The 15904-nt window shown below is 53.7% G+C and overlaps 1 protein-coding gene across 2 annotated transcripts; it reads left to right on the top strand.

Annotated features, from left to right (window-relative positions):
* Nucleotides 1–9910: 9910 nt before the first annotated feature.
* Nucleotides 9911–15810, top strand: EIF2B2 (eukaryotic translation initiation factor 2B subunit beta). Of its 2 annotated transcripts, XM_026849097.1 has the most exons (7): nt 9911–10050; nt 10599–10747; nt 11477–11640; nt 11924–12019; nt 12895–13032; nt 13717–13783; nt 14681–15810. In XM_026849097.1, the coding sequence occupies exons 1-7, from the start codon at nt 9938–9940 to the stop codon at nt 14836–14838; spliced, it is 885 nt and encodes a 294-aa protein (XP_026704898.1). In that variant the 5' UTR covers nt 9911–9937; the 3' UTR covers nt 14839–15810. The 2 variants fall into 2 exon arrangements, with proteins under 2 accessions (XP_026704898.1, XP_026704899.1); XM_026849098.1 differs by lacking the exon at nt 12895–13032.
* The last annotated feature ends 94 nt before the right edge of the window (nt 15811–15904 follow it).

Here is a 15904-nt window from a genome sequence, read left to right as displayed (position 1 = left end):
CCGTCCCCCCACACCTGTCCACTCACCCCCTGGCCCCCCGCTGCCCCGTGCCTGCCCAGCCAGCCCCTGCCGTCGAGCCCTGGCAGGGGGTCTCCAGCCCCCTCAGGCCCAGGGACAGAATCCCGGTCCTGTCTGCCATGAGGGGTCCCTCCAGCCCGAGGGGGAAGGGGGCACAGTGATTCCCTGGAGCAGGTCTAGGGCCAAACCCTGCTGCCAAGGGTAAACCCAAAGGAGCTACACGGCCTTTTCTGTTCTATTTTTAAGACCCAGCGGCCAGGGAAGCTGGAGCTGTGGGAGGTGGGAAGGGAAGAGATGCCAGCAGGCAACATGATCCCCTGTGGGCTGCAGGTCCCCGGGAAATAACGGGCTCTGTGTCCCTGCCAGGATTCACATTTCTGTCCTCCCGGGAGAGCAGGGTGCCTGCTCCAGGGCTTCCCTGCCCACCTCTGTGTGAGGTCCAGCCCTGCAGCATGAGGACGCCAGTGGCTTGTCCCCAGCCCCGTGGGGTCTGTCCCCAGGGGATGCAGGACACACCAGCCGCCTGCCTGTCCCCAGCCCCACCGGGCCATGCAGGTGGCAGCAGCTGAGGCATCAGCGGGAGCTGCGCTCTGGCTGGAGCTTCCAGGCATTGGTACTGCTGAGTGTGTGAGAAAGCTGCTGGAGTGAGGCCTGGCAAATTAGCAAGGAGATGCTGCAGAGATAAGAGCACAGAAATCCCATCCCCGCCAGGGTGGGGGGCCGGGTGCACTGCAGTTCATCACTCAGCAGCACAGCACAGGGGCTGCTGGGGACTGCTGGGGTGGTGTTTGGTGCCTGTTCATGCTCTCGCCCCTGGCTGGGCAGCAAGCAGCAGGTAACGTACTCACTGCGATGGCTGGAGCATGTCTGTGCTTTCCCTCTGCCACCCTACAGACCCTCCTGGGCAAAGGGACCCCCCTCTCCCCAGGGATGGTTTTGAGATGGGAGGCAAAGGGAGTGTTTCTTCCCACCCAAGAGTCTGGACCAGAAGCCGCCCTGAGCAGCAGCTGCTGCCAACTCACTGGACAGACAGAATCCTGTTATTGCAAAGACCGTGACCACACGGGGCCTCACGCCTGCCCTTGCAGGAAGGTCCCTCGGGGCCACCTCTCAGACACAAGGCCAGCTTCTGGCGCTGGAGCAAAGGGCTCTCCCCCAGGGAGCTGTGTGGCTGGGGAGACCAGCCCTTAATTGCTGAGTGCAATCCTGTTCCTGGTCTGAAGCTATTTCCTCAGAGGCCTTGGGCAGAGTTTACATTCCTGGGATGAGCATCCCCTTTCTAGGCAACACGGAGCAGAGACAGGAGCAGAGAAATAATATTTGGACACTGGTAACCTGTGGCCAGCAACACCCTCCTGCAAATGCGAGAAACATCCAGCTGGCTGTGGCTGTGGCCACTTGCTTTCCCCTCTGCTGCGTCCCTTCCCTGGGGGCTGCCTACCCTTCCTCAGCTGCAGGACAGGGCTGGAGGTTGATGCTATAAGTGCACCAGTGTGTCCTTCACACTGCCTGCCACCAGGCTCTGGGGACCAGAGCTACACACTTTGGGAACAAGGGACAGAGGAAGCTCAAGGGACCGGCCAGGGACATAAGGCAAATAGAAACATTTCCTTAAAGGGCAGATGCCTACCCCGTGGTGAGCACCATGTGGTGGCTGCAGGCTGAGAGCATTGCTTCAAATATGCCACTGCCTGCCTGTGCCACCTCCCTGCCCTGCTCGCAGTGCTGGGGGGGAGGCAAGTGGGGAAGGATGGAGCATCCCTATTGCGGGTGAGCCCTGGCAGCCCAGCAGGGATGGCCAGCCCCGGCACCTGGTGGCAAGCACATCACAGCACAGCCCTGCCAGGGAACAGGCTCACCTCACTTACTCCTGGGTGAGGGGCAAGAGCAGGGGCCCAGGCTGCTGGTGAGCACTGAAGGAGCCCAGCACAGGCAGCTGCTCTCCCCCATGAAACCTCACCCCGTTCACCACAGCCAAGGTCCCTCTATGTCCCCTTTTCCATAAAATGATCCCATTTGAGCATCAAAATCCTACCATGGGCATTTTTTCCCTTCAAAATCCCACCTTCAGCCTCTCAGATGAAAAGAGCCCAACAAAACCTCATTCCTGTATTGCTCTTAAGCCAACTAGCCAGGACCTCCTTGTGTTACCCCCAAAGCCCTTGGAGAACACCCCTGAAATCCTCAGGGCATTACTTTTGTGCTGCTGCTATTTAGGACACCAGAGTCAGTTCAATCAGGGCTGGCGGCTTCTGCCAAGGGAAGTGCCAAACTCCCGGTGCTCCAGTGCCTGGCACAGCCACCCCTCGGGCCGCTGATGCTGCTCCTGCCCAGTGGGTAAGAGTCCCCCCAGCAGCTTACCTACGTCCTGCACTGTGATGGGACTCCCAAGGACAAAGCAGCACAAAAACATAAGGTACTGGGCTCCTTGTGCCCACCCTGCGTCTCAGAAATGCCCGAGTTTCACCCACGGTGTTTTGCTCGGTTGCTTTCCCTGGCCCTGTGATCTGGCTTTTAGACTCTCTCCTAAGCTCCCCTGTCAGTGAGTGCAGAGGACTTGGTTCATAGATAATGCTGAGATAAAACAGCTCAATCTTCTGCAGGTTGTGTCTCTGCAGTGGAGATGGAAGGCAAAAGGCAGAGGGCTGGAGACTGGCTGGTTGGAGCTGCATGTACCTGCATGTCAGAGTGGGAACAGGGATGGGCATGGTCTGGCAGGGGCTTCCCCAGCACCAGCCTCTCCGCACAGGGAAACTCAGGCCTCTCCACCGGGAGATTGCTGCTGATCTCTTCCAGGAAACGCTCTCCAGTGCCCTTGCAGGCAAGCAGGGCTGCACCGGTGGCTCCTGGATGGTCAGTATTGCTCCTCAAGGAAACAACCTGCAGACAACCTGCCTGGGCGCCCTGAAGGACTCCCCAGAGCCGTGCTGCAGCAGCTCCAAGAGATGCCTGAAGCAGCACATCCCTTGTTCCTGGTGGCTGGTTCCCGTGGAGTCAGTGCCTCCTCCCAGCCCAGGTGCACAGGGGGATGTGTTTGCCGGGGGGGAGGTTGACAATAGGGGGAAATGGGCCGTGCCGTGCACCCCGATGGTGGTGGCTCACAGCCCCGGCTGCTGCTGCCCGCGGCAAGCGGAAGCGTCCGGCCTTAGTCAGCCCCGGCCACACGTGGCAGGAACTCTGCTGTTTGTTTTGGTTCCTCAGGAGGGGAGTTCGGCCTCCCCAGGGACCCGTGGCTGAAACCACGGGCACCTGATGGTCAGCCCCGTGACTGGGCAGAGCAGGGTCTGGCCCCCCAATACTGCGCTGCTTGTGGGTTGGTGTCACTGAGGCTGGCCTGGGTCAGACACAAATTTTGGAGGGGAACTGGACAGGCACCAGGGCTACCCAAGAGTGCTCAAAGCAGGAAACCCAGGCAAGGGAACCTGCAGCAACCCTGGCTGCTACTCCCAGTCACAGTTTAAATCCCCCATGGAGGCCAGAGATGACAACACCAAGGAGGAGGTCCCTGACATCACCAGAGCCCAAGCCCCACAAAGCCATGGCTCTGGGCCAGGCAGTGCTCCAGGAACAGGTCAGCGGATGGCAGAGCCGGCACTGCTCAGCTTAAGGTCTTGTCTTCCTAGTTTAATGCTGAGGCTGAGCCCAGGGCAAGGGACAGAGTCTCCTCACCAGGGCAAAGCTGCAGGCAGGAGGCAAAGCGATTCCAGCAGCTGATGGGAGGGTTAATGATGAACAGCCATCTCCTAGCCCAGCCATCAGTCAGCTGTACCCAGGGGGGTGGTGACAGAGAGCACACACAGCCAGGCACGGCACTTGGTGGCCGGCTGACCAGCCAGGCAGCCCTGCACAGCGGGGACTGGCCGGGCCGTGGGTGTTTGCAGGAGAGCACAGCCCTGGAGCAGGGTGAGGCACCGGAGAGCCGAGCTGCAGACCCAAACATACGTGGGTGACTACAGGTAAGTATTTAGTCAGCAGCCTCCGCAGGACATGCAGTTACTGTGCCAAAACAACAGCCCCTTGCAGAGGTGCTGAGAGTCTGGAGCAGGAAACAGAGATGCAGTAGCCACAGCACAGCTCACTCTGCTCTGCCTGAGCTCCTCGTCCGAAGCCCTGGGTGGGAGAGGAGCCCCCAAACCCCTGAAAGCCTGTGGGAATTTCTCTCTGGCAGCTGCAGAGCACTGTGCTTGGGAAAGCCCAAACAGGCTGTGACCAGGACAGACTGGTGCAGCAGCGTGCGTGACGCTCCACCACCAGCAGAGATGAAACACCCCAGGCCCACATGGGACGGGAGGGACAGGCTATGGCAGCCCCAGGAGGGACGGGACTCTCCCAGCAGGAGCGGAGCAGCCCCTCTCCCCAGAGAAGAGAAGGACGTTACTTTTTCACCAGAGAACCCATATTCTGCACGTCTATCATGTTTCATCTTCCCTAGGAAAAGGGCAGTGAGCATTGAACAGAGAGGAGAGGCGCATGGGCATGGATCGCCTGCTGCTCTGCTGCTGCCCCTCGCCTCCCAGCTCTCACTGGCCCAGCCAGCCGGTGGGCAGGGGCTGCCAGGCACTTTTCTCTCCTGCCAAACTGAAACCCGATCCACACCCAACCCAGAGCTTCTGGCTGCTTATCATGTGGATGCAGTTATCCTGCTTTTAGCTGTCATAATATTGACACAAAGCAAAATAATAGTGATGGCGAGACTCTGCCTGGCTCTGGAAGGCAAACAGGCGAGAAGACAGGGAGCAGCAGGCTCTGCTATTGTGCGGGACGGGGCAGCAGGCTGGGCTGCTTCCAAACTCTGTTCCCCGGCATCACGCCTGCTGCTAAGGGGGGGATGTGGGATGCAGGTGGAGGGAAGATGCAGGCGCCGTGGCACGCTCTCCTCATTGAGGAGTGAACGTGTGCAGCGGCAGGGCTTCATCCCAGAGGCTTTCCCAGAACGTGGGTGGAGGAGTGGCTCATCTCTCCCTTTCCCTGAAACCCGGCAGTCGCTGAATAGCTGCCATCACCCGCAGCAGACAATGAGCAAAGCAAGCCCTGGGCCAGCTGCAGCGCTGGGAGTGTGTGAGCAGAGGAACCACGGGGAGCTGGCTGGTGACCAGGAAGCAGCCCAGACTGCTGGTGTCATGGACCCCTTGATGACCACAAAGCGTCCGGGTCGTGCTTTGTCTTGCCCCAAGGGCCTGGCTTCCTGCAGCCGCGCCAGGTTTGCTCAGGGGTATCTCTGAAGCCAGCCTGGAGTGACAGGCCTCTCGGCATCACCTCCTCCCCAACCCAGCCAGCCTGCTGCATGCCCTCTGAGCAGGGACAGAGTCACTGCCAACACCTGCACGGTGCCACCAAGCTTTCTGAGCCGCTCATGACTTTGGTGGCACAAGCAAAGCCAACCCCTTTTCCGGGTATGGAGGCCCAGCACACCATTAGCAATTCTGGGGCCGGCACCTCCCACCCAGCCCTGCACCGTGTCCCTCATCCCTCGCTAGGGCTTGTTTTCCTACATGACATGCAGCAACTTCCCACACTTCCCTCACCTCTTCCTGACCAGCCTGGCCTTTGAACCAGCTGCCTCCAGCTGCCTGCATCCCGAGAGGAGACCTGGGGAACCGCCACAAATGAACAAGCCAACGAGTGAGGTTCCACATCCAGGCGAGGCATTTGGACACCAGCTTCCCATGCCTCTCCCAGGGGCCAGGAAGGGCGAGGGGCACTCCAGCCTGGCCTGTTTCCACAACGAGCTCTAGAAAAACCCTCCTGCTTCCCAGCCTTGGTCTCTATTTTTAAGGCTCCAAAAAGGAAAGGGGTGCCAATGGCAAGCTTGCTGGCAGGGGACGGTCCCTGGGCTGAATTCAGAACCGCCTACTCATTTCCCGTAGGGATCACGGACTGCGTTGGCACTGCAAGGGTCTGGCTATGGGCTCGGCCTGCCCGCAGGTGCTGCGCTGACGCGAGGATGAGCCAGCAGCCATTTTCCAGGCAGAGACAAGCACACGTACATGCTGGCTGCTGAGCAAGGAGCTGCATCAAATCCTTCACTAACCTGAGACACTGAATTCATGCTGTGACTCCCCATAGCAAGCCCTGCATTTGCTCTTGGCCACCCAGGCGGTTATGGCAGCCACACTTTCCTGAAGATGATCAGTTTAGGGGACAGTTGTTACCAGGGTCATCAGTGAAGACCAGCAGAGCACATGCCCTGGTACCTGCAGCGTCAGCCATGAATTTCAAGCATGCTAAAACTGCCGATGACTCAGGCAACGTGTGCGTGCGCCTCCAGACCCACAGAGCTGAGCCTTCCAGCTATTCATGTACCTGCTTTTGATCACCGGCTGTTTGTTTGAGGTTTTTTGTCTTCTTTCCCTGGAAACTCAAGTTTTAAACATGCATTCAGCACTCGATTCAGCCCATCATTTCCATCCCCTTCACTTACTAAGTGACCTACTTTCTCCCCTGTAGCATACAGAAAACACTGGTTTAGGCTCCCTTAACCCTTCAGCAGATTCACTCTTGCCCCCTTACAGCCCTCCTTCCACATCTGTGGCTGTAAGAGCTTTGGGCTTGTGTCGCCCCCTTCATTTTTGTCTCAGGCCTTGGAGTATGGACTTTCTGAAAAGCCATCACATCACACCAGAGATACCTCTGGTGCATCTCTCTCCTTAGACTGTGCTTTGTGTTCCCCCTACTCTTGCACACTAGTGCTCAGTGAGTGGCTCAGGCATTCAGCAATGACCCTGCACTGCTTTTTCCCACATCTCCTATCCAGACTTCTGTGCTGACAGCCTGCCCTGTTCCTGCTGGCTCCTTCCCTTTGCCTGTGCTGAGCATGAGCAGCTCACTCTGCTCACCCGGGTGTTGCAGACGAGTCCAATTACCAGAGTTCAGCAAACTCTGATTCCCCTCCCTGGCATTTCATCCAGCCCACTTATCCGCTGAGAGTTTCTAATCCAAACAGCCTCCCAGCACACGATGTTCCAGTGCTCCCAGGCTCTACCCAGCCTGTCCTGGCTTCTCCTTCCTCACACAAGCACTTGAGGGATGACATTCAGCCCCCAGGGATGCAGAATTCACTGTGTGGAGGGGAAACAGTGTCTCCAGCAGCCAGCCCTGACGGCACAGAGCAGGACACCGTCCTGGGCAGGCTGGCAGTTCTCTGAGTAGATGAGCCAGATTTTAGCTCCTCTGCAGGCCCAGGATACGTGCTGCCTTGCTCGGCCAGCCAGCTCATACCCTGCTCAGCTCTTTTGCCCACAGCAGCAGCACTGCCTGAAGTTGTGTCAGCCTCCTCGCCTGCTCACGCACCAGCTGGGAAGTTGCAGCAGCCAACCCTGCCCCAGGTGACCTGGATACCCAGGAAGGGAAGGGGAAGGGAAGGAGGGTCTGCTGTGCAGGAGGCAGCTGCCTGTGACCACAGCAGGATAGCGAGGTCCTGCTCTGTAAACACCTGGCAGCTGTGGACCACCAGGTGAGTGTCCTTCCAGCTGCCCGGAGATGCCCCCCACACACACGCACCCCTCACCACATTGCTTCTGCCACTGCAGTCAGCAAGGCAGTGAGATTTTAGCCAAGTACAGTAGGACACCAACATGCTCCTTTCCAACTGCTTTCCCCACATGCCCCACGCTCCCTGCACTGCCCTCACTGCCAGTCCTCTTTCCCACTCCCTCCTTTTCAGTTTTTCTGGGCACTCCTTGCCTAACTCACTGGGTCCTGGTGGCAGCTGCTGGCTAATGACAACCAGATGTCTTATAGCCACAGTCCCTCCAAGCAGCCAGAGCCTGGGGTTTCCCTTTCAGCCTTTCAGAGAGACGCAGGTTCTAGCTCAGGTCAGCTGCATGGGGCTAGTTGCTCCCGAAATCCCCATTCAGAGGCTTTCATTCATGAAATGCAAAGCAGGAGAGCAAGCACAGGACTCTGCCCCTCAAGGGACACCAGACTGCTGGCTGTCTTTGGCCGGCTGTGACAGCAGTGCCGGGCACAAAATGCTGTGGGGAACAGGGCAGGAACAGCACAAGTAGGGAAAGCCTCTGCAGCCTGGCAAGGCACTGAGAAGAAACTGTCCCGCAATAGTTGCTGGGACTGGAGCAGGGAATGTAAACATCCCAGCATCCACAAGGAGGTCATAACCTCAGAGTCCAGTTTCCCTTCCTCTCCTCCCTCCTGCCTAATCTCCAAGAGCTGCTCTATTTACTAGTGAGATAAGTAAACAAAAAAAGGAAAGCTCCAAAGTAATTTTTTTTTTTGGCCAATTCACTGCCTGTCCCTGTCCCAGGGTGCACGCGTGGGAGCGGTCTCAGGGGGCACACCATAGCACCAGCACGCATCAACGCATGGGCACAGCTAGCAGCAGATGCAGGCAGCTGATGGGCACTGGCAGCCCTCCCCTGCCTTGCCCACAACATAGCTGTGTGGAAGGGCAGAAGGGGGAACTGTGTTACCTTGCACAAACATGCAGCTGGATGGGCCTGGCATAGCCCTGCCTCAAATTTCTTTAAATGGAAGAAAACAGACCTCTCAAGCTAGGGAGAAGGGGTAGAGAAGGCAGTGGGGGACAAGAACGTGCCTGGTCAGCACAGCAGGGACCAGCGCAGCCAAGCCAACAGCAGGGGAAACCCTGTTATCCTCTAGTGACTCTCTTCAGGGGAAAAGGACGAGAAAAGCTCACAGAGAAGGGAAACTCTGACTTCCAGACCGGGCAGCAGCACCCTCCAAGCACATCCAGGCAAACCCAGATGTGTGGCGTTTTGCCAGGTATTCGAGGGATGCAGCAAGCTTCCTTCCCAAGGCTGGGAATTGCTCTGGCTTCCAGGCATGCAGGGGCACTTGGGAAAGCAGCAGGTAAAGAGAGGGGTCAAAGGACTCTCAGCCCAGCCCAGACTTTGGGTGAGAAATCACCTGTGATACATCCTCAACACCCAGTGCACAAACTGTTGGTATCTTGCTAAGGACCCAACAGTCCCTGAACGGCAGCCGGCTGTAGTGCAAGTCCTAAGAGAATCAGACAAGCACAAAAAAGATGTGATTAGCACCCAAGGCCCTACAGGCCCCTGCAGGAAGCACCCACTGAAAGCTTCCAGCATAAAACCAGTTTGCTTTGGTTTCCTAATCTAAAACAATAGGACACCGAGCAGAGCCACAGAATGAAGCAGTGCCGCAATGAGAATTACACCGTGGCTCCTGCCTGCTCCCTGGACACATTGATCCAGGAACTAGACACAAAGGAGCTACATTCCTGCCTTATCCAGGGCTGGTTCTGGCTCTGCCAGCAAGAACAATTGGACTGCCAGGAATTGTGCCTTTCCCACCCCATTTGCTTTGGCTCTTTGCATCTAGAACACGGCACCGTCCAAAGTAAATGCCTGCATATGGGCTCTCCCTGCTGCTTAGCACAGACCCGGCTCCCTCCCTCCTGCCCTGCAGCGCAGACGCTGTGATAAGAGACAGGAGCAAGGGGGGGAGCTGTGGGAGAGCAGTGGTGGGGGCGCCTGGAGACCGTCGGGGGAGCTGGGAGCCTCGCTAGCAGCTGCCGGCGGGCCTGGGTTCCTGCCGCACCGCAGCCCTTCGCAGCCTGCTGGGCTTATCGGTGTCATTGAGTGAGGAGTTACCCGCGTCAGCGGTGTCAGGCCCGGCGCTGACCATTCCGGCAGCAGGTGGTTTCCTCTTTCACTAAACTCACTGCTTACGGTCTTATGTAAGTTTTGAGTCCGTGTTGTGACCAAGTGATTCATACTATAGAAACCCCAGTGGACCAAAGTGCTTCGCAAGTGCCTTTCTGCTCACATCTCAGTACTTTTCCTCAGTGTCGCGTTATTAGTGCCAGAGCCAGGCTCTGACCGTAGGGCTGCTGTGGAGTGGGCGTGTTGCTTTGACGCTTGCATGGGTTTGCTCTGGGCAGCAATAACCAAGGCCCTCCTGTCTTTCAGGGGAGCTCATGGATCTGATCCGGACAGAGGGCCAGAGGATGACAGCAGCCCAGCCATCTGAGACAACTGTGGGCAACATGGTGCGGCGAGTGCTGAAGGTCATTCGGGAAGAGTATGGCAGGTGAAGTGCCCCTCTCTTGCTGCCTGTATCCCTCCTAAGAGCCTTGAGCAGCCTTCCCACACAGTGTGTTCTGCTGCCTCTCTGAGACCCCTTTAGTTTCCATCACCCCCTTTTTACCTCTCCTCTAGAAGGATTCAGCAAGTGTAACATCAAATGAAACCTGTCATTTTCAGATAGCTGATGACATTTCCTCTAGTGAAACTCTACATGACGTATGTGTTGTGGGTGCGTGAAAACAGTCTGTGCCCTGACCTCGGGCTGTTCTCTCCTTGTGTTCCCAGGAGGGACCGTCCTACTGGAGCAGTAGCCTTGAGCCTGCCTCTCATCTGTGGGCTGCAGCATTAGCACACAATTTAGGAAGGCAGTTCCCAGCAGAGCTTCGAGTGTCTTTCTGACAGACAACTAGGGAAGCTCTGTGGTGTGGTATGCCTCCTGCGTGTGGTTTTCCTTCCTCTCTGTTCTCATGCAGGTGTGCTGTGGGGATGGTACTCAGCCTGGCTGTGCCCCTGCACTCTCTCCTAAGGCTGAAGGGCTGCTTCTCTCTGCAGGCTTCATGGGCGCAGCGAGGAGAGCGACCAGCAAGAATCCCTGCACAAACTCCTGACTTCTGGAGGACTGAGCGAGGATTTCAGCACTCCTTATCCTCCCCTCAGAGCAAACGTTATTGAAGCTATTAACGAGCTGCTAATAGAGTTAGGTATGGATGGGTCTGAACTGCCCCATGAGTGCAGCTGCTTATGGGATGGGACAGATGCTTCCTTTTCCTCTTAGGGATGTGAAAGAAAACAGGGATCTGGGAGGCTTAATCTGAAGGAACTAAGGAACTGAAGTTCTGCTGCTCCCAGTAAGTCCTCTTTGGCTTACAGGGAGCTGGGTGGAATGAGGGGGCTATCTTAGTCTTCTGGAAAGTCTTGAGCCGAGTCCTCTGGAGAAGAGTATCAAAAATGTGCCACGGTTGGACTTAATCCCTATGCACATATAACCTGCCCCTTGTCACAAAGCGCTGTGATACATGTTCCTTTTTCTGCAGTCTTGTGACAGATCAGGCACCTGACTCTTCTTCTGAGGCCCAGGTTGCCCTGCTTCTCCTTTCCACGTGGTTCTAAGTGCTGCTGAACTGTGAAACCATTGAATTTCTGTCACTAGTTGTTGTTTGGGCATGATGGTCATCTGGAGTAGTGCTGACACAATCCACTCCTCTCATGATGGAATTTTCAATACAGCTATGCCTACGAATAGCTGGGGAGCACAGGGCCAGCTTCTTGGTCCCTCTCCACTGGTAAGAATGGGGAGAAAAGCTGCTCCTGCCTTACCAGTGCTCATAGCATTGCTTTAGTAAAAAACGATCTTGCTGGAGGACAGCCCTAGCAGCACCAATGTTGCTTTGTCTGGCAGCTTTTCCACCCATGGCTTCCTTCTGTTACAGAGGGCACCACTGATAACATTGCCATGCAGGCGCTGGAGCACATCCACTCCAATGAGGTGATCATGACCATTGGCTACTCGCGCACCGTTGAGGCCTTCCTGAAGGAAGCTGCCCGCAAGCGGAAGTTCCAGGTCATCGTGGCGGAGTGTGCACCGTTCTGCCAGGTGAGGCCGGGGCTGGCTGCCTTCTCCAGGCGCCGCACCATCCCGCGTGTTCTTACCAAACTCTCGTCTCTGGCGGCAAGCTGAACATACTGGAAATTCCTCTGCAGTGCAGAGACTGAAGACAGCTCATTATCCTACCTGACGTCCTTCAGTCAGAGGGCTGTATTTGTGCTCCATCATTTGGTATTTTTGTGGTTCAGACAAAAATTGAGTGCTAATATCTCTACAGATGCATTGCAGGATGTGTGTCCCAGGGGACCAATTGGATTCTTCCTCTTTTTAGGGTCATGAAATGGCTGTCCGACTATCTAAAGAGAACATTGAAACTACTGTCATGAGTGATGCAGCTATTTTTGCTGTCATGTCTCGAGTCAACAAGGTAAGGAGGGCTCTGCTGTAGGAGGGAGTTCATGGCAATTTGGAGCTTAGGCCTCCTAAACCAGCTGCAGGTCTGGGCAGTGATGGATGCGTTTCTTCACTGAAGACTCAAAATTGTAATAGTCCCTATTTACATCTAGGGTGAAGATTCAGTGTGGAACCCCAAGGTTCTGCAATACAGTGACTAACTGCACGGTGATAGGTTTTTTCCTGCCTTAGTGGCTAACAGGCAGAACAGTTACAAAAAACCAATACAGCAAAGCCTCATGTGATTAACTTCATGATTTTTAAAGATGATGGAAAAAAACCCAGCATTTCCAAAGGGGAGAAACAACCCTTGTGTGGAACACAAGATGGGTGGTGAAGGGAATCGTCAAGGTGTGTCTTCAAACAGACCTGTTATGTACTTATGTAGAGATGACGACTTGGCACCCCAAACTAAGAGAAAAAAAAAAAATCCAGCCACACCACTTTTTACCTATGTATTTTAAGCTGCTTTACATTATTCCCTTTTTACAGCAAGGGAATTGTTGCAGCCAGCAGTGTAGTTACTTGTACAAAGCTTACTTTGCAGGCTCGTAGAACAACAGGGAACACAGCCCAGTTTCTGTTTGGTGTTCCCTCCAGCAGAATATACATTTGTCCTCTGAAGTTCTCTGTGCTGGCCTTGCCATGCTGGAGTCATGCTCTTGTTAGAGAGGAACATCTCAGTGCAGAACCAATGCCAGATGAAACAGATCAGGCATCCAGCTGCCCTATAACTCGAGCCTTGCTCTGACAAACTCCTCCAGCTCATCTGGCAGGGTCCGAACCAGGAAGTGTTCCTTCCCCAGTTTGCTGTGGGACATGCCATCTAATGCTGATTTGCCTTTTAAGGTCATCATTGGTACCAAGACAATCCTGGCCAATGGCGCCCTGATTGCTGTGAGTGGGACTCACACTCTGGCACTGGCAGCTAAACACCACTCCACCCCGCTCATTGTCTGTGCCCCCATGTTCAAGCTTTCACCGCAGGTAAGTACAGCAGTGCTTCAGGACTGCACCTGCCCTACATATAGATGGGGGGTGACTTTAAGCTTGGGGTGGAGAGCACCCCCTTGCCCAGGGTGAGGTTGGTAAATGAGCCATCTCCCCCATCTAGCGCTGTTACTTCAGATAGGAGATCCGTGCACCGATGGCAGGCCTCAGGGTCTCCTTGAAGCACCCTCCTCTGCCACGTGTGCTGAGTAAGCAGTGCACTGGGCATAAGGATGTAGACAATTGCCTACTAGAGACTGACATCACCATACTGATTTTTCTTCAGCCACAGCAGATTTCAACTTAATCTTTAGTGTTGCAAGACCCTGTGTACTGACAGAAGAAGTAGATGGAGATACGCTAAACTGTTTCTTACACTCAGTACTTTTTCAGTATTGTCAAATGGAGTTGCAGACTGAGGAAGTCACTTCTTTGCTCCAGTTCTCTAGGCTTTGCAAAAGGACAGCCAGGACATAGGTGGCTCTAAAAGCTCTGAGAAGAAAACCTGTCACCTGTAGATGTTGCAGAGGTTCTAGGCACAAGCACTATTAAACAAATGTACTGTCATGCAGCAAGTCGTCTTCCTCTGCTTTAGTTCCTTACAGCACCCAGGATCTGTTTTCACTGGGATAACGAGGCAATCTCTTTTTTTCTGACGCTCCTGTACTCTTTCTCATTCAGTTCCCCAATGAGGAAGATTCATTCCACAAGTTTGTGTCACCACAGGAAGTGCTGCCATTCACAGAAGGTACTGGTTCTTCTTTATACAGGCTGGTCAAGTTCATTCAGGCTATAATATATTTTTTTTAAATAGTTCACAAAATTTAAACACAAGACTGTCCTGTAACCAATACAGAAAATACTATCCTGTTTTCTTAAACAGAAAGAAGTGCTGTGAAACATCCTATTTTATATGTAACGTATTACAGAATGTACCGAGAAAGGATTTCCTTTGAACACCATCTTTGCACTTTTGCTTCTACTCTGAAATAGTCAGTGTTTTATTGTAGGATTGTGATAATGGTGCCAGGCAGGTGGCAGTTTCCTGTGGGACAGAGCAGATGCCTGACAGGCGAGGGCAGCTCCCTTTCCTTCCTACAACTCATGTTAACTTCTTGAAACTGCGTTATGTGATCTGCTTGTTGAAATGCAGTATCTCTGCAATGGGTTTCCCACACAAGCACCATCTTTAGAAAGGCATCAGCTCCCAAGCCCCCTTTCAGGTAGCGAAGTCTCTTTGAAAGCCTCATTTCTATATGACAAAGACTTTTGAAATGAAGAGAACAGGTTTTTTGTTTTGGCCTTCTGAGCTTTTCTTTAAATAATAACTTTGGCAGCTCCAGGATTCTTGTATTATAATTACATGCTGGCAGGTTTTCTGGCAATCAGTAAATCTGTACTGGGGGGATCTGGGTTTTTTTTTTCAGTAAAAACTACCAGAAGAGTGCTGCCATTCATCCAAGATTGCTGTATACCTGTAATTCAATGACATCAGCAAGTAATTTGCAAAGTATTCAGGATGTTCCACTACTGACTTCAGGGTGGCATGTGTATTGCCAGTTTCTTCAGGGGCTTGGGAAGATGTGCAGAAGACTATATGTACTTTGAGTTGCCTTGTCTAATATTGCTGCTATTCACTTTACAGGGGAGATCCTGGCAAAGATCAACGTTCATTGCCCAGTGTTTGACTACGTCCCTCCAGAGCTCATTACTCTCTTCATTTCCAACATCGGGGGTAACGCGCCTTCCTACATCTACCGCCTCATGAGTGAGCTTTACCACCCAGATGACTATGAACTCTAATGCCATGAAGCACGTCACTCTGGACTTTTCCTGTCTTTCTCTTTAAAAAGATATGACAGCTAATTAAAGTGTGTGTTGGAAAGATGGGTTGCTGTGGGGAATCGGTGGGGGATTTGTTCAGCAATGTCCTTCCTACCCAAAAGCAGGAGATGGCAGAGCTCTTTTAGACCTTCTCATCCCTTTGCTGGAAGCCACATGGAGCTGCTAAGCCACTGCAGTGCTAGGGCCTGCCTGAATAATAGGCCCTGAAACAAAGTTGACCTCTAAATGAACCTCACAACCAAACATTATCCATTATTAATATCTGCTAATTAGCAAAATCTGTATTACCATTAGTGTTTATTAATTAGTATCTGGTCGTTAACAAAATATCTATGCTCACTAGTGAAAGATGTAGCTTAGGCAAAATGTAGTCAGTAGTGAGGATGAAATGTCATGAGAATGTGTATCCACCTTCCCTTGTTTAACCTTGTTGAAGGCTGAGAACCCAAGTGTTTGGCCTTGATAGAAACTCCCTTGGTTCTCCCCCCGAGCCCTGGCCAGGCTTTGGGTGGAATCCAACAGGAGGATGAAACCAGATGTTTCTGCTCAAAGAAAGGTGCAAGTCATTCTGACGTGCTGATTTTTGGTATATAAGGCTGGACTCTCTTGCTGCTGACTTTGGAAGCCTCACCTACAGGTGGACACATCACGTAGGACTTCCCACTTGCCGGGACAGGCTCTCCAAATCCTCGCTGCAACCGGGGCTCCCCAGCGACTGCGGGTCTGGGTGTTGGTAACGTGTGCAGGTGGTGAGGGATCTTTCTTAATCACTATTCTCCCCATCGTGTAGTAATGGTTAGGTGCATTACCTTGCTTGTTCTTATTTTCTATAATTAAGTGTACTATTCTGTATTTTTCTTATTGCTTATTTTCTGTATCACTTGGTTACATCCTTTAATTATTAACGGTAAAATAAGCCTACCCTTTTCACTCTGGTCTCTTGAGTTTAACTGGCACCCTTGATTAGCAGAACACCCACTTTGATTCTGAAACAGCAATGCATACATGTAACTGTCTGGGGCAG

This window comes from Athene cunicularia (assembly GCF_003259725.1).
Source record: "Athene cunicularia isolate RWA chromosome 5 unlocalized genomic scaffold, athCun1 chr5_part1, whole genome shotgun sequence".
In the NCBI taxonomy this organism is placed as follows: Eukaryota; Metazoa; Chordata; class Aves; order Strigiformes; family Strigidae; genus Athene; species Athene cunicularia.
Note: the sequence above shows the minus strand (reverse complement) of the source record. Positions and strands in the feature narration are given on the sequence as shown.